The following is a 24,212-nucleotide window of genomic DNA, read 5'->3' as shown; positions in this document are numbered from 1 at the left end:
TAATGTTATTTTTATTTAAGGCATTATGTATATGAGTCATCTCACTTATATGTTTCTCATATTAACTCTTTCCTACAATGTAGTATTTTAACTCACACTTGACACATTAACATTTCTCCATTAAGTGTCATGATCTCTGTGTCTGTAATCCATCACCAAGAACCACTCCGGCCCCCCACAATATTGAACTGGGATGTGATACCACCGTTGGAATTTCTGAGAGAGCCTACACTGGTGTAAATCGAGAATTTGGAGAAAGAGCAACCACAAAAGTGAGAATTGCAAATCACAATGCTTATACTTTCTATTCACTTTTCTTTATTGGTTCTTTGCTTCTTTTTTCAATCGTTGTTTGCCAATATTTTATTGAAATGAGAAATATCTTGATTTTCAAATGATATTCCAAGGTCCTTCAGAAAAACAAAATGATATTCCATGGTTTAAGCAATGCTTTTTAAAAACTTTTATCCTTAATAATAATCATTAATAGTAGGTTATGTATTGTTGTTTTTTCTGTGCCTATCATGTTTCTAACTATAGAACTATCATGTTTTATTTTTCAGGGTGAAAAGATTCAAGTTTCTGTTAGGCTCGCTTACTCTTATACATAATGAGTTAGGGTAAAAAGATTCATGTCACTGTAACGGGAGATCACAAATTTGTATTTTAGTTGTATCTATTTCATATTCCAGTCAATTCAATTATTTGTTTCATATGTTATAGTCTGTATCTATTTTTTGTTCTTTTCAATATGTTTGTTAGGTATATTATGAATCTTCTCTCATATAGATACAATTAAGAATCAATAGAATGCAAAATATACATGGCGTGTCTTCTTTACATTCTCACCAAACTTTACATGTGGCATCAATTTGTGCAATAATATTTATTAAATAATTTTAATCCATTGACAATTGTTACATTAACTCAGTCATTTGTTTTAATTAATTTCTTTAAAATGTTCCTTAAATAATAATCATTTTAAAATATGTTAATCCCTTGACACTTTTAAGATATATCAAAACAATGTAATAATTGTACAAAAAAAAATCAATTTAATAAAATTGTGTTATTCCCTTGACATTTGAAAATATTAGTCCCTCTATACATAAGAAAAGTTACACACGACACTACAAAGTTGAGACATAAACATATAAAATAAACATATTCATGTCTTACAATTATAAAAACCCAAATTTAATCTAAACTATAAATAGTTGAGACTTTTCCAAAACCAAAATATTAAACTTTTAATCATGTGTAGCTTAACCTTAACCTCCTAATCCAGGTGTCGAATTTTCAATGACCCACATTAAGTTAAAAAATTAATAAAAATTAAAAATTAACTTTTCTTTTGAGGAAATAAATTGAAAATTATAATAATTACACATGAATTTGATTTTTTTTTTCTACAAGGAAACAAATGGATATGCAATAATGTCAAGCATTAAAGTTTGCAATACTAAATGAAATTTTTTATTGGCCTTTAATATTGAAATATTTGAATTAAAATGTTTGCAAAGCCTTAAATGAGGATTGTAACCAAAAAAATGAGGATTACAAGAAAGCAAATCAGAATATATTTCTTTCTTCTTCTCTGCCAAAACAAATCACACAGCTTATATTGCTTTCTTTCACTATTGTTCGTCATATTTTCTCTTTTCTTTTTTCACTTTTTTGAAGTTTTAATTTCTATGGATTTTAATTTTTCGCTATATAAAACACTTTTGACTTTCACTTTATTTTGGTTTTTTTTCCTTTCACCATTCTAAATGCATGTAAAATAAGTGTAGAATGGCAAGTTTAAAAAATTGGTCAAACCATATGTGTTCATATATATTTGGATCTTCCCTGAAAAAAATAATTATATATATATATATATATATATTTGGACTTTGGTGTTGTTAAACATGCTTTTGGATCCACACCTACAAGTGTTCACGGGATGAGTCGGTTTTCAGTGGGTTGGATCAACAAATAATTACACATAACTTTTTTTTAAAAAAGAAAACTTAAAAATATACATAATTAAATGACATTCTATATTATAAATTTTTTAAGACTTAGAATAAATTCTACTGTTTAAAATTAGATCGCTTGAATTTAATTTAAACACTTTGAATCTCTATGATATAGACCGAGTATATAATAGTGTTAACACTAGGTCAGTGCCTAGAAGCATGGATACATCGCCGCTTGGATGCAGTAAAAAATAAGCAAGGGTCTCCAAATCTTTGTGAACGAGTGTGGGTAAAGAAGTTAGTTCATGAGAGTAGGACGCATTTTAGAACATGAAATAAAGGCACCCTTACTTGCAAATATATGGAAATTGTTGACGTTGCAAATATATGAATTTTATGTGCCAACAAGAAACTAAGTGGGTAGGTGAAAAGGCAAAAAAATTGGATAGTTTAAGATTTAAGCATTGATACACTGGAAAAATTGGATATGGAATAAAAAAGGGATATTGTGGATGTAAAGAGGATAGGAGATTGGACTGTAGGCCACACGTTTGTAGTTGAATAAGACATCATTAATCTTATTAGTGTTTACGCACTTTAGGTAGGGTTGGAATAATATTCTAAAGTAAAATTTTGGATGGATTTGAAAGGCTTGATTCAAGATATGCCACAAGGAGAACAAAAATTATAGGAGGGATCTAAATGGGCATGTAAGGAGTGTTTGATAAGTTTTGAAGGCGTGAATGATGGTATAGCCTTCGGGAGATAAATACATAGGGTAAATCCATCCTATATTTTTTTTTGTCTATTAATCTTACTTTAGGAAAAGAAGAAGGAATCTTATTACATACAAGAGTGAGATGTCATGTTCTCGGATAGATTTATTTTTAGTAGAAATTCTAACAGAAAGATTTGTTTGAACTTACCTGGAGAGAGTTTGACTATCCAACATATAATATTGGTTATGGATGTAAGTATTAAGAGAAGAGCGAAGAGGATATGCCACAGTTGGTATACAAGGATCAAGTGGTGGTATTTAAAGGATGAAAAACAAAGTGTTTTCCTACATAAGATTTTAAAGGAAGGTTGTGTGAAGCTACATAGAAGCGAAAATGCTACGTGGAACTAGATGGCACTAAGAGAATTAATAGGTTTTGGACCTAGCTAAGAGTTAAGAATCTTGGTGGAACCAAAGTGTGCAAATTAAAGTGAGAATAAAAAGGGAAGTGTGATATAGGTGTAAAAGTACAAATATCTAGGAAAATTATAAGAGAGCTAAGAAAGTGGCCAAGAAGACATTGAACACAAAACGAATACAAGCTTTTGAGGGTTATACGAAAAGTTTATATATATTATTTCTAAGGGACAAGAAAGAAAGAAAATATATATGGATAAAGTGAAGTGTATTAAAAAGGAAGAGGGTAAATGAAAGTAGTATTTTCAAAACTTATTTAATGAAGGTTATGAGATATATATTACCATACTCGGACATGATAGACATTAGAGAGGAGGATAGAAAGTATAACTACTATCATTAGATTCAAGAACATGAGGTAAAAGAAGTGTTGAAACAGATGAGTAACGAGAAATTTCATCCTCAAACCCGAACCCGCCCCAAACGTAGAATTTTCCCCAAACCCGAACCTACTACAAGAAATTAATATCCACCATTTTTTATTAATCTACTCCATTTGAGGCAGGAAAATACCAACACCATATTTGCATCAACAGACCTCTCCATAAAGTAATTAGTCAATTTCAAACTAGGGTAACGATTACAGTGATTAAATGTTCAAAAATATCTCAAAAGTCGGGATAATATTTAGAGAATTGCATGCTACATATCAATATATTTCTACATTTGGCACGAGTTTGAAGTGTGTATCTATATCTCTATTACCCGCCCCCATACCCGTATTTTGAAATTGAGAAATTCCAAACCCAAACAAAGGGGAAAACCCGTCAAATCAAAATGAGCTCAATCAGGTATCCGCGTGTAGAAATTTTATTGCCATGCCTAAGTTCCACAAGTCAATCGTAATAGGAACATGGGCTACCATAGATCATATCAAAAACCATTTTCAAAGGGTGAATTTGACAATAGTAAATATAAGTTATTTTTAAAAAAAATGGCAATGTAATATATTCTTGGTGCAAATATTGTTATGTTGGAGGGATTGAAACAATTGTCTTTTTTTTAATGACAAGTGTTAGTAATTAGTTTTTACATTAATATTTACTCATTCTAGGGTAGAGCATCGGGCGGGTTCGGACTGAAAAATTACTTACTAAATGAAATTGATTGTGTATTTACAAGACCCAATCCCGACCGTATTTGGACTTGATTTGGGCAGGTCTCGGGTAAAGCGGAATACGGGTCATACGGGCGGGTTAACTCGGTTATTAGCCATACCATTTCTTAGATCTGAGAAAATAGTTTATAAGAGAATGAAAAAGCAAAAATAACAAGCTAGAAAGAGGAGTTAATGTGAGCAAGATGTGAGTATTTGATCTTTCAAATTCATTTAGTACGAGAGAGATGTGTTGGTATCCAAATCAAGATTGAAGAGAGGAGAAGTACTCAAAGACATAAATGGGTATATTTGATGGTAGAGGTTGTATCGCAACTCACAGTTGAGAGAGAGAGAGAGAGAGAGAGAGAGAGAACATCTTTCATTGAGAAATTCTCAATTTAGACTTGAGTAAAATGTTGGGATAGAAAGAGGAGCATTAGCCTTTTGGAATTACGGTGTTTTATTCAATGTAGTACATGTACAATATATGAAGTATAATATAATGGGTTGCATTTAAATGAGAGCAATGATATTTGAATAACCATTTACTAAAAACTTTGATGACAACCTCCTTTTTCTCTTTATTCATTGGTCAAAAACAACGGAGAGAGAAAAAGGAAGAGAGAGTAAGAATATAAAGTGAGTATGAGAGAGGAAGTTGTCTAAAAGTTGTCAAAAAAGGTTGTACAAATATCATTTCTCTTTAAATTATTAAAAGAAAAATCACTAAGAAAGAGAGCGTGAGTTGATGTGTTGATGCCTCTGATGAGTTGATGCTTTGACCCCAATACCTGCAACTCTTTATTCCTTAACTCAAACCAATTGAACTACTCTATCCCATAAACAATTTATTAGTTAGGATAAAGATACTAATTTAAAATAAAAAGTAGTTGTAAAGTACACATATATACGTTATATTTGTAAAAGCAAATATCTTAATACAACTATATAATACTTTTTTTTACAAAAAAGTATACAATATTACGAGTCATAATTTTTGTCAGAAAAAACTTTATAATTTATACTAAAGTTACTTTAAATTTATATTGATTTATATATTAAAAAACTTAAATATTCACTAACTTTAAATTTTTATGATACATTAAAAAAGTACTTCACACTTGCATCACAAAATTTTATGATACATTAAAAAAGTACTTCGCACTTGCACTCGACGCTAACAGTCCCTATTAAGATTAATGAGGCATTATCGCTTACGATGGAAAAGGATTGTCCTAGGGCAGACCTGGTGCGTGCTGTAAAGTTGATAATTTGGGATGAGGCTCCAATGATGCACCGATGATGTTTTGAGGCAGTTGACCGATCAATGCGTGATATCGTGTCCAAGAATGATCCCCTAAACGAGTTTATACCTTTTGGTGGAATGACAGTAGTTTTAGGTGGTGATTTCAGGCAGATATTACCTGGTGTCCGAAAAGGAACGAGGCAGGATATTGTTGATGCCTCAATCAATTCATCAAAGATATGGGTTTATTGTAATGTGTTGAGGCTTACTGTTAATATGAGATTGTGTGCATATTCGGTACCTGCAGAGCAGGAAGAAATTGCTAATTTTGGCAAGTGGATACTCTCAATTGGAGATGGCAACGACGCTTCGGATGAGAATGGTGAAATGAAGGTAGAAATTCCTGAAGATTTGCTCATATCGGACACAACAAATCCGTTTATGTCACTTATAGACTTTGTGTATCCTGATTTGTATGATAACCTTGGTGACCCACTATTTTTCAAAGAAAGGGGAATACTCGCACCAACGCTTGATTCAATTGAGCATGTTAACGAATATATGATGTCACTGATTCCAGGTGAAGAGAAAGAGTATTTAAGCTCTGATTCTGTTTGTCGATCGGATGAAAATTCTGATGTCCAAAGCGAGTGGTTCACAACAAAATTTCTTAATGGTATTAAGAGCTATGAAATTCCAAATCGCCAGTTGAAACTAAGGGTGGGATGTCCAGTTATGCTGATGAGAAACATCTATCAGGCCAATGGACTATGTAATGGTACGAGGCTGACAGTTACACATCTAGGGAAGAACACGATAGTTGCTACCGTAATTAAAGGAAAAAGTGCAGGTACCAGGGTATTCATTCCCAGGATGAATCTTACTCAGAGTGATCTAGGACTACCCTTCAAATTCAGGCGCATGCAATTTGCATTGACGCTTTGTTTTGCAATGACAATAAATAAAAGTCAGGGTCAATCTTTATCTCGAGTGGGAGTTTATCTTCTTAAGCCCGTGTTCACGCATGGATAACTCTATGTCGCTGTCTCTTGACTTACTTCTAGAAAAAGTCTGAAGCTGCTCATCTTGGATGAAGATAATAATGTTTGCAAGGAGACCACACATGTTGTGTATCGTGAAGTTTTTCGAAAAGTATGATCATTGGTTATGTTTTAGAATTGTTGTTGCTATAATTTAGAAAACTAAAGTTGTATATTGTTTGGAAGTCATTTTATTTTTAATTTCTTTGTAAGGCGTATTGGTCATTACAGGACATGCAATTTCTATATAAGCAGATCATCCTGCCATTGACTTTTAATTGATGCACTTTTCAGGTGTAACAATACGCGGAACCTTTTTTTTTACATCGTTGTTACCCTAAAATACAATATTTACATTAGACCATTGGTGTTGTAAAAAATAAAAGCAAATAACAATCGGCGTTTCTGTAGCCCAAACTATATTTATACACACCCGTAAAAAATTCAACGTTTGCATTCACATACTATGTGTATACATCTGACACTGACTATTATATTATATAAAAAAAATTAACGTTTGCTAAGTTTAAGAATGACTACATCTTAAACTACAAATAATTAGTATAAGTATAACTCCAAATACTTTAATCATTATGTACAATGTTTAGATATTTCAAAATATATACAAAATAAACGAAATTAAGATGATTTTTTTTCAATATCAAATTTAAATTATAACCACACTTATAACTTTAAGATAACATAATATAAAATCTATACATTGATAAAAAAGTTTTTTATTTCCCCGTGCTTGGCACGGGTCACTATACTAGTTTAGCCATATTTAAGATTTTCAAGGGCACTTTATACCATCTATATTTGAACAATATTTTTCTATAACTTTTATGACATCGTCTTTATCTTTATATAATACAAAAGCTTACTTCTATGGGCAAAAGTACATGTGGCATCTTCACATTCTTCATCACATTTAATGTTTTCTTATCATCCAATCAAATTGAATTATGACTCATTTGTTTTTTTATTAGCCAATCAAGATGGACAATGACTCATTTAGTTTTCATCAACCAATCAAAATTGATCATGCCATGATTTTTTCCCCTATATATAGACAATTTGTTTTCGTTATTTTCATGTGTCTCTTCCCCCATCAACAAATCCTTATTTTTTTTCATTATTTTATATGTGTTTTGAAATCATAGAAGTTTCATCACTAGGTCGTAGATTATGGGGTTGATTTTCTTTTTTATTTGTATCTAATTGTTAATTGATAATGTTACTTTCCCAGGATCTCATTGGAGAGCATGTGTCTACATTCTACGACTTCAAGATGTTCAACATCAACAATATAATTTTTAGTCAAGACAATGTTTTGTATTTGATATAGAATCAAGATGTTAGAGTTTAGATACCTTAGGTTTATTGAATATTATTTAATGAATTTATATGTCGATAAACTAATCTCAATAAATTGATTTAGCCTTTATCTATATCTATTTTATGAATTTTTGTCTTGCACAAAAACGTATATTACACATGAACTCTTATTTGATGAATCCTACACATGAACTCTTATTTGATGAATCCTAATTGATGATTTTAAACACATCTCCGGACATGTTAAACATCATCATAAAGGTTGCATACAATTGGTTCACATCATCTAATTTGGACAAACCTTTTCTAATAAGAAGACATCTTAAATCATCACGTTTTACTATGACGGCTTTTCACTTATCATGGTTTCTTCAATAGAATGTATCAAAAGCTTCAATCAACCATTGAGCAATATACATGGTTTCTTTTTTATTTCTTTTGACCATATATGAGATAATACACAATCCTTTAAGTGTCATTTAATCTTATTTATTTGATAATCAACATATGACTTTTTCTCCTTTAATTTGTCGATTAGATAGTTACTATTAAATAAATTTTTTTGTGGGGACTATTAAATAATATTGTTAATTTTGTTATCTACCCTTTATTATAAATATCATCCATTTGCAAACAATTCCACCCACCATTTCAATCAAAAATTGTATTATTTTCAATCTTTTGTCTCAATGTCATTCCTTTTTTCTTTTTGTTTTCTTTTTTTTTTCTTTCTAAGTTTCACGTATTTGGTATTTTTAACAAGCCAAAATGTTTTTTTTTTGAGAAAAAATCCATTTAATAATTTAATAACTAAACAAAATGAATTATATTAACACAATTTTCATGTATTTTTGTATACTTAATAATTTAATATAGTTCTCAAATATAATTATTTTCGCATTTATTAAGGATAATATAATGATAAAGCAATTTAAGATTAATTAATATGTCATTTAAATTAGAATGATTATATAAAGGTTAAAATTTATCATTTAATTATTTAGAATGAAAATGCCTCATTTGATGGATCAGACAGGAACAGAAAAAAAAATTAAATGATAGCGTTAATTATAACCCTTAATTAAAGGAAATAACTAAACACTACCAAAAAAAGGAAACAACTAAACCAAAAAAAAAATGAAAACAAACAAATATTGAAGTAGTATATTATAAAAAATAAATGGAAGACATTTAAAATTCAAGTAGTTTGATTTTCCTATCTGTATAAAAAAATGAATTATTTGAATCTTTTAACCTTTTAATTAATGTTTTATATTCATTTGTTTTAAGGGACTATTTAATTCACATAAAAAAGTTTTTGACAAATTCGCAAAAAAATTTCATTAAATTTTGAAATTTATATTTTTATAATTTAAAATAATTATATTTTATGTGTCATTTTAATTGGGTTGATCCAATAAATATTAAACTGTGTCGTTTAATAGGCCAGACAAATAATAGACTAAAAAATAAAAGGTTCTTTAAATAATAGTCATTAATGTGGTAATTTAAATTAAAATGATTTTGTTAAATGTCTGATTTCTTTAGTCAGATGAAAAAATGTTATTTAAATGATAACTTTATATGATATCATGTTTTGATTCACTATTTAAATAATTGGTTTTGCTAATAATGAGTTGACTCAATTTCAAGGGTGTGGATTCAATCTCCGCAATTAGCGTGAAGATCTCTTTGACAAGGGATCTCTAAAAAATTTGAAAGTGCTTATTGAGTCATGAGACATGTCCTGACCTTGATGTGTCCTCAATTTTTTTTATGTAAAATTAAAGTCTATTTGCCAGATTCTAAAGGAATTTTTTTTGTGAAATAATAATAACAAAGATAATTTAAAAGGAGAATTGAATGATATGTAAAATTAAATTTTACCAATAACTCGGTAATTTTTCAAATTTCAATTTTACGAATTTCCTACAATGTTTATCTTTATTTTTTTTAAAAATTATGGCATATGTTTTAATAACAAATGCACGTATTTGTCAAAAATAATAATAATAACAAATGCACGTAAATGTGTTTTAATATATAAAAAAAGACTTTCTCTATTATAAAGATTTGACTTCAGAAAATGCAAAAGTACACGTGTACATATATGGTGCTTAAGCTCATTAAATGTTATCAAACTAATCCCCATCAGCATGTACATTTTCAGTTTTTAGTGAGAAAGGAATGCATAAATATAATATTCAAGATTAGGCATTTATCATATCATTAGTCAACTATGCATTTATCCATTAAGATATCCATACATTGATCATATCACAAAATTAAAGGGGTAATTGATGTTTTTCTTTTTTGAGGGGAAGGGGGTAATTGAAGTTATTTAATTGATTTTTATTTTTTAAAATATTGTTTCTAACTTTCAACATTTTCACACTGTTTCAAAATTCAACGTTCATTCTAAAATTTGAAATTCTTCTCGAATTCTCAAATCCCTTTTTCGTTGAGTGGAGAGTTTGGTTTTCGATTGTGTCCTCCTTCAATATACATTGACATCTAAATGTAAATTTTACGTATCATATTTGTAATTTTTTTTTCTAAATTAAAAGCACAATTTAAAGAGAATATATGATGTCTCAACTAGACTTTATTCATTTGTGCTTATATATATTATATTATTAAAAAAGGGGGAGATACAAATACAAATTAGGGGGGACATAAACCTAACCCAGTAAATCCACGCAAAAGTGTAGGTCGACCCTAAACGGATAATACAAAAAATTAAAACAACACAAGTGGGTCAGCTTCTAATTAATCCTAAAACTAATCAAAGGTTTTGCGTATATATGTAACTCATCAAATTATTTCCCTAATTTATCTATCATATATTTTTTTAATAAGCATGTATTTTGTCAACTTAAAATATCACATTAGCGTTTTTCCATTTTTAGATTCCTCCAAAGACAAAAAATGAAGGAATTTAAAATAACGCAAAAAAATAAAATGATTTTTTTATATTTAATGTAAAAAATTAAGCTAATGAGATTAAAAAACTAACAAAATATTTCATCATAATGTTTGAAGTTATGAGGGAGTCTTCAATGGGTTGGATCTTCATATTTGGCTAAGAGAAACCCCACAAATGAGATTGACATACCCCTAAAAACAAATGAGATTGACACCACATTTCACTTATATGCTGCTCAATATGTACTTTTGCATCTAATGTGTAGAAATTTAACTCATACACGACACATTAACATCTCTCCCTTAAGCGTGAGACTGTTTGTATCTATGATATGGTGAAATAACCAAATAAGGCCATTTCGTAGAGAGATGTTTTCACTCATTTATTTCATGAGAAGAGAAAAAATAAAGTAGAAAAAGAAATCAGATGAAAAAAGAATTTGAACATGAGAGAAAAATTAAGGGAGAATAGTGAGTTGTTGGTAATTTTATGGGTTTGTTACGTTGAAGAAAATTGAGATAATTTAGTAATTATGCTATCAAAGTATCAAACTCATTAAAAAGTCGACATCAATTTAAAATGTCTAATAAACATCTATAATTTTCCTTTTTCAGATTCCACCAAAGACCAATAGTGAAGGAATTTGAAATAATAGATGTTGAATAAAAATATATATTGCCTTGACAAAAAAAATTGCATGAAAATGAATGACGTCCAACATCTAAATGTTAAGATTAAAAATATTAAAAAAATAACACGCAAAAACTAACAAAACAAATTATCATAATGTTGGAATTCCCGGTGTAGCCTACATTAGGTTATATCGTAACATTATGCTAAGAGAAACCACAAAAACTAGATTGATACCACATTTTCATACAATTTTTTTAGTTCATATCACTTATATGTTATTCAACATCTTCTCTTTTCTCCATTATAATTTTAACTCACATTTGACATATTAACATCTCTCTCTCAAATGTGCGAGTCTCCACGTCTGTAATTATGTGACATAGGCAAATAAGGTCAAATGAAGGCACAACATGGTCATAAAGATGGGATGGTAGTAATTAAATAGAAGGAGGTTTATATTTCTTACTTTTATGAGACGAGAGAAAGGAAATTGAAAAAGAAAAAAGATGAAAAATAAATTTGAGATTGTGATAAATGATACAGGTAAAAAAAAAAAAAAGAATTGTGTATTTGTCGATGAGGTTATAAGAAATAAAGTGAGTTGCTGGTAATTTTATAGGTCTATCGAAAAAGTTTGATATTTTTGGGTAATTAATTTGCCAAAAAATTATACCTAATTAAAAAACACCACAACATTTAAATCTTTTTAATAAGCACGAATTATGTCAACTCAACATTCTACGTGAGAATTTTTCTATAGTTAAATCCAACCAATGATCAAAAGTGAAGAAATTTGAAATAATAGAGATTGATTAAAAAATAGTGCATGAAAATGAATAACATCCAAAAACTTATATTTAATATAAAAATGAAATAAATGACATCAAAAAACTAACAAAATAGTTAATCATAATGTTCGGAGTTTTGAAGAAGACTGAAATAGGTTAGAACAACACATTAAGCTAAGTGCGACTATAAAAGTGAGATTGACACCACATCATCACCAAAATCTTAACACATTAGTTATATTGATCATCTCACGTATCTGTTTCTTAACAATTGACACATTAACATATCTTCGTTAAATGTGAGACTCTCTTCGTTTGAGATCTGGTGACATAGCCAAATAAAGCTAGACGAAGGCAAAACATAGTAAAAAAGGTTGGTTGATGGTGGTTTCATGGAAGGTGATTTATGTTACGACATTTAATGAAAAAGAGAGAAAGAAAAATAGAAAAAGAAATTTGAACATGAGAGAAATGATAACGGGAAAAAAGTAGTGTGTGTTTTGTCCGTGGAAATATTAAGAAAAGAGTGTATTAGTGATAATTTGATGGGTTATTTGAAGGAGTAAGAGATTTATGAGTAATTATTTTACCAAAAAATAGACTCAATAAAAAAACTCCACATCATTTTAAAATGTCTAATAAACATGTACACATGTACTTTATCAACTCATCATAACATATATGTAGTTTTCTATTGTTCAATCTCATCAAAGATCAAAAATGAAAATATTTGAAATATAGAGGTTGGATAAAAAATTGAATGAAATCGAACGACATCCAAAAATATATATTGAATATTAAAAAATTAAGATATTATATTAAAAAATAAAAAAATTAAATAATTCATCATAATATTTGTAGTTATAAGGGAGGCTACAGTGAATTTAATCATCACATTTGACTAATAAAACTCCAGAAGTGAGATTGACGCCACATCTTCACCTAAAACTCGAGACATTAGGCATATTATCAACTCATTCATATGTTGCTCAATATATATTATTGCATCCAAAATAGAAGTTTAACTCACATGACACATTAACATATCTCCCTTAAGGGTAGGAATCTCTGTGTATGTGATATAGTGAGATAGCGAAATCAGATCAAAGATACAACATCGTAAAAAAATTTGGTTGGTGGTGGTTTCATAGAGGAGTGTTTTTGTTTGTTTCTTTCATGCGAAGAAAGAAAGTAAATTAATAAAAGAAAGAAGATGAACAAGGAATTTGAACATGAGAGAAATTACGAGGGAACAAACTAAGGAAAGTATGTTTTACCCATGAGAGTATAGGTAATATAGTGAGTTACTGATAGTTTATGGATTTGTTGAAGGCGTTGGCGATTGCTGGTAATCATGCTGCCAAAATATTAGACCCATTAAAAAAATACCACATCAATATAAACTGTCTAATAAACATGTATTTTGTGACCTAACACATCTATATTTTCCACTATGATTCCACCAAACACCAAAAGTAAAGAATTTTATAGTAACAAAGGTTGAATAAAAAAAATTGCATGAAAGCGAATGACATCTAAAAATTAAAATTTAAGGCTAAAAATTCAACAAATGACAGCCAAAAACTGAAACAAAAAAATCATCATAATATTATGTCTTCTTGGAAGCCTACAATGGGTTGTATCATCACATTAGACTAAGACCAATCATATAAGTGAAATTGATATTGCACCAATCGTAAGATATTAGATATATGAGTCACCATACATATATGTTGCTCAACATCTATTCTTGCATATAATGTGAAATTGTTACTCACAGTTGACAAATTAACATCTCTCCACTAAGTATCATAGTCTCTGTATACGTGATCCACCACCAAGAACAACTCCCCCACAATGTTGAACCGGGATATGATACCGTCGTTGGACCTTCAAGGGGAGACATCACTGGTGTGGATCAGCACATTGGAGAAAGAACAACCACACAAGTGAGAATGATACCACATCTTCATTCAAAACTTTAAGGTTTAAGTATGAGTTTTTTTTTTTCCATTTGTTTGTTGTTCAACCTCCACTATTTTATCAAATCTTTAGCTTTAATCGATACATGATACATAATAATATTCTCTACGTCAAGTATAACCAAATTCTAACCCGTGCTTGGCACGGGTGTCCAAACTAGTTTATCTCATACTCCTATTATGTTTTTATTATATCTCTCTATTGTTTTGGTTTTTGTGTCAATACATAATTTTCTTTGTAAAATTTTGGTTGCTTTAAAAATTGTCATATAAATAAATATTCAAATAAGACAACTCTTAAATTAATAGTTTTTGGGTCTGGCTAACGAATGTCGTAAAATGTTTCTAATTAAGAAAATGTTTAGTAAAAAAGTTAAATAGTTTATGATTATTCATTTGTGTTAACCCTCTAATTCCTAAGTAGAAAATAGATCTTTGTGATACAAAGTTTGAATTTCGATTATTTTGAGTTTTATGTTGACAGCATAGTTTTATCAATTATTAAAAGTGACTCAATGAGTAGACGAGTATGTTTATAAACTACTTAATCTCAATTTCTAAGCAATTCCAAAAAAAAAAAATCTTAGCAATATATTTAATGTGATATCTTTCTTTCATAATAAACAATAATTATTCTTCATTTTTATTAAAAAAATAATAATTATTCTTCATTTCTCAAACAAATTCACATTTCTATTTTTTTCACACAGAGTATGTCTCTTTCGCTATTTATTCTTTTTTAATATTCATAAAATGTTTTATTTTTTCTATTAGAATTTTTCAATTTGCATTCGAAATTTTTAACAATGTTACTCATTTTATTTAAAGAATTTCAACTTTTCATTAAACCATTATTACTGGGGAAACAAAATTTTGTCGAGGAAGATTTAAATTTACAGATAAAAAAACAAATTTAAATTTTCTAATTAGAGAATGTTGATTAGTTTTATTGAAAAAATAGGTAAGAGTGAGAAATTAAGAAAATGCATAATTGATAGATTGCTCGTTAAACTTAGGGGTGGGAATAGGCCAGACCGTCCGACAGGGGCCTACGGCCTAGCCTATTTAAAGCCTAACTCGGCCCAACTCGTTTATTAACAAGGTAAGGCTCAAGCTTTTTATAAGGCCTATTTAATTAAACAGGTCAGACTAAGGCTTGCAAAAAAGCCTATTAAGCCCATCAGGCCGGCTTATTAAGTTTTTCATATATAATATATCTTCCATTATTGATATTTTTGAAGTTTTTTTCTTCATAAACACAAGCCTTCATATAATTGGTTATTTAGTAGCTGATATATTGGTGTGATTAGACCTTCATATGAATTCATTATTTAGTAGCAAACATATTTGTGTGCTTTAGGCCTTAATAAGTTTTGGCCTATTTAGGAGTAGGCTTACATGTGTTGTCAGACCTTAGCATAAAATAGGCTTTTAAATAGGCTTTCAGGCTTCATCAGGCCTTTAAAAAGGTCAGGTCAGACCTCGAAAATGAGCCTATGACAGGTAATAGGCCAGACTCAGGCCTATAATTTTTGAAGTAGGCCAGACTTAGGCCTTACAAAGCCCTGCCCGGCCTTGCCCATTTCCACCCCTACTTAAACCGGCTAAAGGAGGGAGTAGTCAAGTTATTGTCACATGCCATGCCGCCGGCGGTGAGTCGATGATTCAATCAACCAACGTTGGCTCATGTCCCGCTTCTTTCTCCCATGTCGTCGTTGTTTCTCTTCCGTTCCCCAACACTCCATTACAAGTGGAAACGACCCAGTTACAGTGATAGCTACATTGTTGTCTAACACTACTCGTATACGCGAGCTGAACCAAATATACGCTCACATTCTCCTAACTCGCTTTCTTGAATCCAACCCTGCTTCTTTCAACTGGAACAATATCATAAGATCTTACACTAGACTTGAATCACCTCAAAATGCGCTTCGTATCTATGTTTCCATGTTGCGTGCCGGGGTTTTACCGGACCATTACACTCTTCCCATTGTTCTCAAAGCTCTGTCACAATCTTTTGCCATTCAGCTTGGAAAACAGGTTCATTCGTCTGGTATAAAGCTTGGACTACAATCCAATGAGTATTGTGAAACTGGGTTTATTAATCTGTATTGCAAAGCTGGCGATTTTGATAGTGCACGTAAGGTGTTCGATGAAAATCCTGAACCAAAGCTTGGTTCTTGGAATGCTTTAATAAGTGGCCTTTCACAAGGTGGACTTGCTATGGATGCTATTGATGTGTTTGTTGATATGAAGAGACATGGATTTGAACCGGATGGCATTACCATGGTTAGTGTCATGTCTGCTTGTGGAAGCGTTGGTGATTTGTACCTGGCACTTCAATTGCATAAATATGTTTTTCAGGCGAAAACTAATGAAAGGACTGTCATTTTGATGTCGAATTCACTGATTGACATGTATGGAAAGTGTGGGAGGATGGACTTGGCTTACGAAGTATTTGCGACGATGGAGGATAGGAATGTGTCATCGTGGACTTCTATGATTGTGGGTTATGCAATGCATGGACATGCAAAGGAGGCACTTGATTGCTTTCAGTGTATGAGGGAGTCGGGTGTGAAGCCTAATTATGTGACTTTTATAGGAGTACTTAGTGCTTGTGTGCACGGAGGGACTGTTCAAGAAGGGAGATTTTACTTTGATATGATGAAGAATGTTTATGGCATAACTCCTCAACTGCAGCATTATGGATGCATGGTGGATTTGCTAGGTCGGGCGGGATTGTTTGACGATGCCAGGAGAATGGTGGAGGAGATGCCTATGAAGCCAAATTCAGTAGTATGGGGGTGTTTGATGGGTGCGTGTGAGAAACATGGAAATGTGGATATGGCAGAGTGGGTAGCTGAGCATTTGCAAGCATTGGAACCTTGGAATGAAGGTGTTTATGTGGTATTGTCAAATATCTATGCCAATAAAGGCTTGTGGAAGGAGGTGGAGAGAATAAGATCCTTTATGAAAGAAGGAAGGCTTGCTAAGGTTCCTGCCTATAGCATCACAACAAATTCAGATTGAAGAATGAAGATTTAATAATAATTTGTTTTAGCATTCGGTATTTTACAATCAATTGTATTTTATGCATATATCGATCCTGGCTTACAATGTTTCTATTCAGCTATATATACACACCATAAACAGAATATCTTTCCAAAATCAATATTTTTGGAGAAGAGTTGAAGACTGAAGTTAGGTGCGAGTAGCTTATAAGAAAGTAGGGGAATTTGATTTGTAAATTAGCTTCTCTAATTAAAGAACAAGCACTCCTTTAAATTTTATGATTTTCTAAGGAAATGTTTAAATCTAGCGACAGAGAATTCAGAATCACATTATGATTTGCTTGTTACACAACCATGAATTTATAGATGTACGGCATTCAGGCTTATGATGCTTTTACCGGACAACAATTACAGTTCAACATAGTTGTAATTGAATGTTTTTCCTTATGCTATTTTCTCTTTTATTTGCCACTTAATGCACTGACTTTTTATCTCATGAACTTAGTACTCTGTAGGCTTGTTAAATTTCAAATGCTTGTTTGGAGTGCTAAAATTTAATTTTCTGTCTGAAATTTTTGTACTGAAATCATTTTTTGGGGCTTAAAATTGGAGTTTTCTAACTTCTATGACCTGAGAAGTGATATAGGAGAATAGGTATAAGATGTGGAAATGGCATGGCATGGCAGGGTACCTGGGAGGTTCGAAAACAGAACCTGTGCAAAACACTAAGCGCGATTAATCTTTCCTTTAGCCCAAAACTGTATCTCCATGTGAGTGATTTATTGTGCACGAAGCAAAATTCTTGAATTTTCTTATTAGGCTTTCATTTTTTAGAGTCCTGCATACTGAAGGAGGAAGTACTGCTGCATAGGCTCATGTAAAGCTGAATGAATTTAAAGTGGCCCTGTCCAGTTTATCTTTCTCTCAGATTTTTCAATTATTATTGAATGAACAAAAAGATTTTAGCTAAGCCAATTGTGTGTTTATCTGATCATCATTATGAAGTATGACGCCCTGGCTTAAAAACGCAATTCCAGTGTACAAAAAAAAGCATTTCCTATTACCTGAAAGGAAATGAAAGTGTACCACCCTCGTCAATGAGATTGCATCAGCATATCAGGTTTTGCTCAATACTTAGTTTTTTTCTTGTTATGGAACTCGATATTTGTGGTTGAAACTTGAAACAAAACATCTGTCTTTGACTCTTTGTTCAGTTATGATTGCACTTCTAAATGCATATAGTTTTACCGTTTTGCTTAAATGCAGCATACACTTTTTTATTATAGCAAAACCGGCATTACCGTGCTGACATATCCTATGATATGCAAGTTATAAGATCTGCTAATTGACAATCATCTAATACTAATACTATGATATGCAAACACCGTATAGCAATAAAAGTTAAGCTACATCAACAATGGTGAAAATTATTGGAAAGGAGAAATGTCAAACTTAACAATTACATTGATATTAGCCTATAGAATCTTTCAAGTCCAAGACAAAGAAAGCTGCATATATAAACGAAAGCCTCCGTCAAATTGTGCAGCTAGTGATCTCTGAGAAAAAGATCTGCATCTTAAAATTCCCTCTGGTTAATTACATCATACATGTTCAAGAATTAAAGAAAAAATAGATCCTCTAATCCTAGACCTAAACCTCCTCAGGACTTATTTCTTTTGTCATGGTAGCTGGCATCTACAAGACTACAACCTTTTGTTTACATTGATGATAAACAAATTTAAAATCTCAAAAAAAACCATATTATCTCCACCTATTTCTTGATTGCAAACCTGAAGTATCAACATGAACAGTAGTTCCTGTATTAATTTCTTCGTCTACTGTTGTAGCATTCGTCGTTCCTTCCAAATTCATTTCAATATCATTATCTTCTCCATACGTGACTTCATAAATACTGATCTTTTTAAGCCAATTTACTATTCTAAAAGTTGACATGTTTTCTTCACCACCGTCAGGCGGAACACCATTTTCATCATGAAAGCTTTGGACCTCATCTATTACACCATTATTTGCGGCACTCTCCACCTCATTTTTCTGCATCTTGTTTCCCTTCTCTTCAACTCCAAGTTGTACTTCTTTTTCTTTGTCATTACTTTTAAACTCATTTGTTACTTCTCCAACAGAATCTACCTTTCCTGAGTCAGGAAAAGCTCTTTCATCGGGACGTGATAGCATCCCTTTCCGTCCAAACAATTTATGTCCACATCCAGCAACAAGCTTGATTTGAATACCAAATTTCTTTGTTTCTGTCTTCTTGATTTGATATAACAACCAGGCACAAACAGCCAAAAGTAGCATCATCTTCAATACCTGTTTTACGTTAGACCCTTTTGGTTTTTGGTACCTTCCAAGAGATTGATACTCCATTCTTCTGCATTAATTCAACATCTTGCATAGATCAGATAAACATTCAGAGGATTATGAAGTCAAGAGATTATGAAGTGTTTATGTCATGCGTTGCTTAATGGGATTGATAAAAATTTTAATTTTTTTTTAAAAATATTTATAATTAACAAACCTAACCTTAGACACGTGAACTAATGAAATTACCCTCATCAGGGAGCATTAAATCAGCTCCATATCAGGCTTTGCTCAATTCTTGGTTATTTTATTTTACTATGGTAACACATGTATTAGCGTGTGACATATCTCTACCAATCAATTCTTGTTTATCTTATTTTACTATGGTAACACATGCATTAGCGTGTGACATATCTCTACCAAATTGTCAATAATGAGATTGAGAGTCAGTGTTTTGACTCAAGTTTGGTTTTGGACTTTTTATGGTTTCTCTTAGTGGATCGGAGGTCGATAGGTGGTGGATGCTGAATGATCTTTCAGATATGAGCTTTTCGGAGGTGACTCGACTTTGGTGTTCAGGATTGGGAGTTTAATTTTCAGGGTTTTTTTTCTTTGGGGTGAGTAGTAACGATGGGCGGTGTTGGATTTTGTTTTTATAGTGGTCGTTTTCGTGAAGAAGTCTGTTTTAGGTGGTGACGTGAATTTTGGTGGGTGTTGTCCTCAGGGGTGTTGGTGTTTTTTAGGGTGTTTATTTTCGGGTGTTCCGTCTATATACGACGCATTTTGTTTGTATGCTCAGTTTCACCGATCTCTGTTCGTCTTGAGCAGAGATCTGGTTGTTTAATAAAATTTGCTCTTTAAAAAAAATGGAGAATGCAAATTGACCATCATCTATTACTATGATATGCAAACACTGGTTTTGAAAAGAAAATTAAGCCACATCAACAATGCTGAAAAATTTTGGAAATGAAAAATGCCAAAATAACAATTATTTTTATATTAGTAAAAAAAAAAATCAAAGCTGAAAAGTATTGGAAAGGAAAAATGGCAAAACATAACAATTACTAGTGCATTGATATCAGTCAGGAAAAAAAAACTGAAAAGCACTGCAAAAGAAAGATGTTAAACATAACAATTTCATTGATATTATTACTTGGGTTAAATATCTTTTTGATCCTTATAAATATGTCAACTTTTCGTTTTAGTCCCTCTAAAATTTTTCTTCAACTTTTAGTCCCTCAAAAATTTTCAATCTTCACTTTTGGTCCCTCCTTTAAAGTAAAATCATATGTAGAATTCATATTTTTGAATCATATGTTGAATAAAATTTTGCAGAAAAATTCATAATATTATAAGAATCTCTCTTAAAAAAATTAGAATTTTTTAACAAAACATGAATTTAATATGAATTTTTGTATTTTTTAATGTTAAAAATTCATATTTAATTTGTGTTTTGTTGAAAAATTCTAATTTTTTTTTTGGGAATTTTTTTTAGAATATTTTACATATTTCTGCACAATTTCATTAAAAAATACAAAAATTAAATTAAAAATAGTGACCAAAAGTAGTGATTGAAAATTTTATAGGGACTAAACTTTGAAGAAAAATTTTAGAGGGACTAAAACGAAAAGTTGGTATATTTATAGGGACCAAAAACATATTTAACCCTTTATTACTTTATTAGCCTATACAATTTTTTAGGCCCGATACAAAGAAAGCTGCAAATTGTGCAGCTAGTGATCTTTTGAGAAAAAGATGATATGTACCTTGAATCCTGCTCTATACCCAAATCGTTTCGCTCATTCCCAAAGTAAAATATCAAACTACCCCTACGCATGTTAAGTTACGCTAGTGCAAATACTAACGCAAGTTAACATGCGTTACGTAGGTTAACATGCGTTAGTATTATTTGTTGAAAACACTGCGCATGTTAACATGCGTTGGTGTTATTTGTAAAAAAAAATAACGCATGTTAACATGCGTTAGTGTAATGGAGTGCGTGAGTTAACTCACGTTTCCATTTGCACTGGCGTGAGTTAACTCACGTTCATAGCAGAAGCAGAAACTGCATGCATGCATGCAGTAACAGAACAGACTTTTGATAAGTCTAGAAAGACCTGTAATCACGCCACATTCATAACTTAACCAAATTACGCCAGTTTAAGAAGTTTATCGGATAATACGACATAATTGATCAAAATTAATTAAAAACATCGTTTTTCTCACAATCACATAATCACACATAAACGATCCAAACGGTCCAAATTTTACAAATATGCCGGTAATGACCCGTAATAATTTAAACACACTTAATGACACGTAAACGATCCAAAATAATTCTTTTCATATATTTATATAATATTAGTTACACCATGCCACTCAATGTCTACTCAATAAAAAAATACAAAGAAAAAATAAATAAATGACTTGTGCGGCAAGCAAAGCATGTAAAAAAAAGTGGCGCAAAATTTCAAAATCTGGGCAACAGACTGGGCAACACACTAGCGTGAGTTAACTTGCGCTAGTGTTATCTTCCTACGCAAGTTAACTTACGCACACCTCACAACTAGCGTGAGTTAACTCACGCTCAGCCCTAGCACCTACTGACAAAAATGACGTGACAGGCAGAAAAACCAGGAAAATAGGATGAGTTTTGGGGATACATTACATGTTCTTTGATGCTTGATGAGCGTAGAAACTTGCTTCCTGACGATTTGCAATGATTTGGAGTTGAGATTATGACCCAAGAATTCGCACTTTTTGGGTTTTTGGAGGTGGAGGGAAAGAAAAAATGGTGTTTTGGGCTTGCATGCTGGGTTTTGAACTAAAAACGGCACTTAGCGTGATTTAACTCACGCTACGCAAGTTAACTTGCGTAACGCATGTTAACATGCGTAGGGGTAGTTTGGTATTTTACTTTGGGAATGAGCGAAACGATTTGGGTAAAGAGCAGGATTCATGTACCTTAAAATTCCATATGGATAATTACATCATACATGTTCATGAATTATATAAAAAAGACATTCTCTAATCCTAGGTCCTAAACCTCCTTAAGAATTACATTTTTTAGAATGATGACAAACAGGTTCACAATTTTCATAAAACCAAATTTATCTCCACTTATTTCTTGATTGCAAACCTGAAGTATAAACATTTCTTGATTGCAAACCTGAAGTATAAACATGAGTAGTACTTCTTGTATTAATTTCTTCATCGGCTGTTGCAGCATTCATCAATCCCTCCAAATTCATTTCAACATCATTATCTTCTCCATATGTGACTTTATAAACATTGATCTTTTTATATGTGACATCATAAATATTGATCTTTTTAAGCCAATTTACTTTGCTAAAAGTTGAAATGTTTTCTTCAGTAAAGTCGGGCGGAACACCATTTTCATCATGAAAGCTTTGTACCTCACTTGTTTCCTCGTCATCATTTGCGCCACTCTCCACCACATTTTTCTGCATCTTGTTGTTTCCCTTCTCTTTAATTCCGGTTTCTTCAACATCCTTGTCCTTCTCCTTCAATGAGAATTTTGATTTCGCATTCATTCCAACATGCATATCATTTTGCAGCTCCCTGAGTTGTACTCCTTTTTCTTTGTCATCACTCTTAAACTCATTTGTTACTTCTCCAACAGAATCTACCTTTCCTGAGTCCGAAAAAGCTCTTTCATCCGATCGCGACATTATCCCTTTCCGTCCAAAAAAATTAGCTCCACTTCCTACAACAAGCTTGGTTGGACTGCCATAGTTTTTTGTTTCTGTGTGCTTGATCTGATATAGCAACCAGACACAAATAGCCAAAACTATTATCAACTTCAATACCTGTTTTATGTTAGATCCTTTTGGCTTTTGGTACCTTCCAAAAGATTCATACTCCATTTCTCTGCATATGGTTCAACATCTTGCAAGGATCAAATTAATATTTGGAGGATTCTAAAGATACATATCAAGTGAGCATTTTAACATGTTGATTCTACCAAGTAATAAAATTTCAATTGCAACAAGAAGAGACGATAATAATCAAATTATTTTTTTGACAGAAAGTTAATCAACAAATCAATAGAAAAATATATTGGCCATTTATAGTCCTAAATATGATGTTCGACTACACAACTATCATAACAAAAAATAAAAAACAAGATTATTACAAAGAAAATTCAAAGGAAAAATAAAGAGGAAGAACTGGATTCAATAACAAAAAATAAAAAACAAGATTATTACAAAGAAAATTCAAAGGAAAAATAAAGAGGAAGAACTGGATTCTTAGCGAGCAAGTTTACCTTTTGTCTCCTCTTCTTGTTCTTGGTGTTCAGTATTCTCCCTTGTTTGTGTTTGGTCTTTCACTCTTTTGTGGATTTAAATTATTCTTTGACCAAAAATCATGAAAAAAAATACTTTGAAAGTACAAGAGGGTCGTTGAAGTTCCCCAATATAGCGGTTACTTTTATGTTTGTCATTTCCACAATACCCCTTAAGAGTATCCCTCACACAACGAGGCAAATGAAGTCAACAAGGGTAAATTCGATATTTTGAATGAAGATTGCATCAGTGCTGACCCACGAACGATGGGCCTAATTTCCAAAGATTAGGCATACTCTTCAAAGTTTTAACATCCAAATGCAAGTTATCAACTAAACATTTATTATGACACTCTATAATGGACTAA

General features: G+C 31.4%; 3 protein-coding genes and 1 long non-coding RNA gene across 5 annotated transcripts; 2 read left to right on the top strand and 2 right to left on the bottom strand.

Moving 5' to 3' along the window:
- On the top strand, positions 1-824 carry LOC146934506 (uncharacterized). The gene is made up of 2 exons (XR_015007786.1): positions 1-272; positions 564-824. It is a non-coding gene; the product is annotated as an uncharacterized LOC146934506 (long non-coding RNA).
- A 14,968-nt stretch (positions 825-15,792) lies between these two features.
- LOC146934505 (Tetratricopeptide repeat (TPR)-like superfamily protein) lies at positions 15,793-17,627 on the top strand. The gene has a single exon (XM_085706401.1). The coding sequence runs from the start codon at positions 15,895-15,897 to the stop codon at positions 17,236-17,238; it is 1,344 nt and encodes a 447-aa protein (XP_085562527.1). The 5' UTR covers positions 15,793-15,894; the 3' UTR covers positions 17,239-17,627.
- Positions 17,628-18,608: 981 nt separating this feature from the next.
- Positions 18,609-19,667, bottom strand: LOC146934504 (uncharacterized). Its single transcript, XM_085706400.1, has one exon. The coding sequence runs from the start codon at positions 19,602-19,604 to the stop codon at positions 18,981-18,983; it is 624 nt and encodes a 207-aa protein (XP_085562526.1). The 5' UTR covers positions 19,605-19,667; the 3' UTR covers positions 18,609-18,980.
- A 1,478-nt stretch (positions 19,668-21,145) lies between these two features.
- LOC146934503 (uncharacterized) lies at positions 21,146-23,982 on the bottom strand. Of its 2 annotated transcripts, none has more exons than XR_015007784.1 (3): positions 23,827-23,982; positions 22,503-23,429; positions 21,146-21,304 (listed from the first exon to the last, which is right to left on the bottom strand). XR_015007784.1 is itself a non-coding variant. In XM_085706399.1 (3 exons), exons 2-3 carry the CDS (start codon positions 23,423-23,425, stop codon positions 22,649-22,651), a joined length of 747 nt encoding a protein of 248 aa, XP_085562525.1. In that variant the 5' UTR covers positions 23,426-23,429; positions 23,827-23,982; the 3' UTR covers positions 22,476-22,648. The 2 variants fall into 2 exon arrangements, 1 of the variants encoding a protein (XP_085562525.1); XM_085706399.1 differs by lacking the exon at positions 21,146-21,304 and having other exon boundaries at positions 22,476-22,677; positions 22,708-23,429.
- Positions 23,983-24,212: the final 230 nt, after the last annotated feature.

The sequence above is a fragment of the Medicago sativa genome, chromosome 4 (assembly GCF_051527215.1).
Source record: "Medicago sativa cultivar Bolivia chromosome 4, Bolivia_mono, whole genome shotgun sequence".
Classification (NCBI taxonomy): Eukaryota; Viridiplantae; Streptophyta; class Magnoliopsida; order Fabales; family Fabaceae; genus Medicago; species Medicago sativa.
The sequence above is the reverse complement of the archived record's forward strand: the minus strand, read 5'-3'. Positions and strand labels throughout refer to the sequence as shown.

Coding starts and splice junctions, on each gene's coding strand:
- LOC146934505 (XM_085706401.1), top strand. CDS start 15,895: ATGTCCCGCTTCTTTCTCCCATGTCGTCGTTGTTTCTCTTCCGTTCCC.
- LOC146934504 (XM_085706400.1), bottom strand. CDS start 19,604: ATGGAGTATCAATCTCTTGGAAGGTACCAAAAACCAAAAGGGTCTAAC.
- LOC146934503 (XM_085706399.1), bottom strand. CDS start 23,425: ATGGAGTATGAATCTTTTGGAAGGTACCAAAAGCCAAAAGGATCTAAC. Junction 22,678..22,707: donor TACTCATGTTTATACTTCAG/GTTTGCAATCAA, acceptor TTTATACTTCAG/GTTTGCAATCAAGAAATAAG.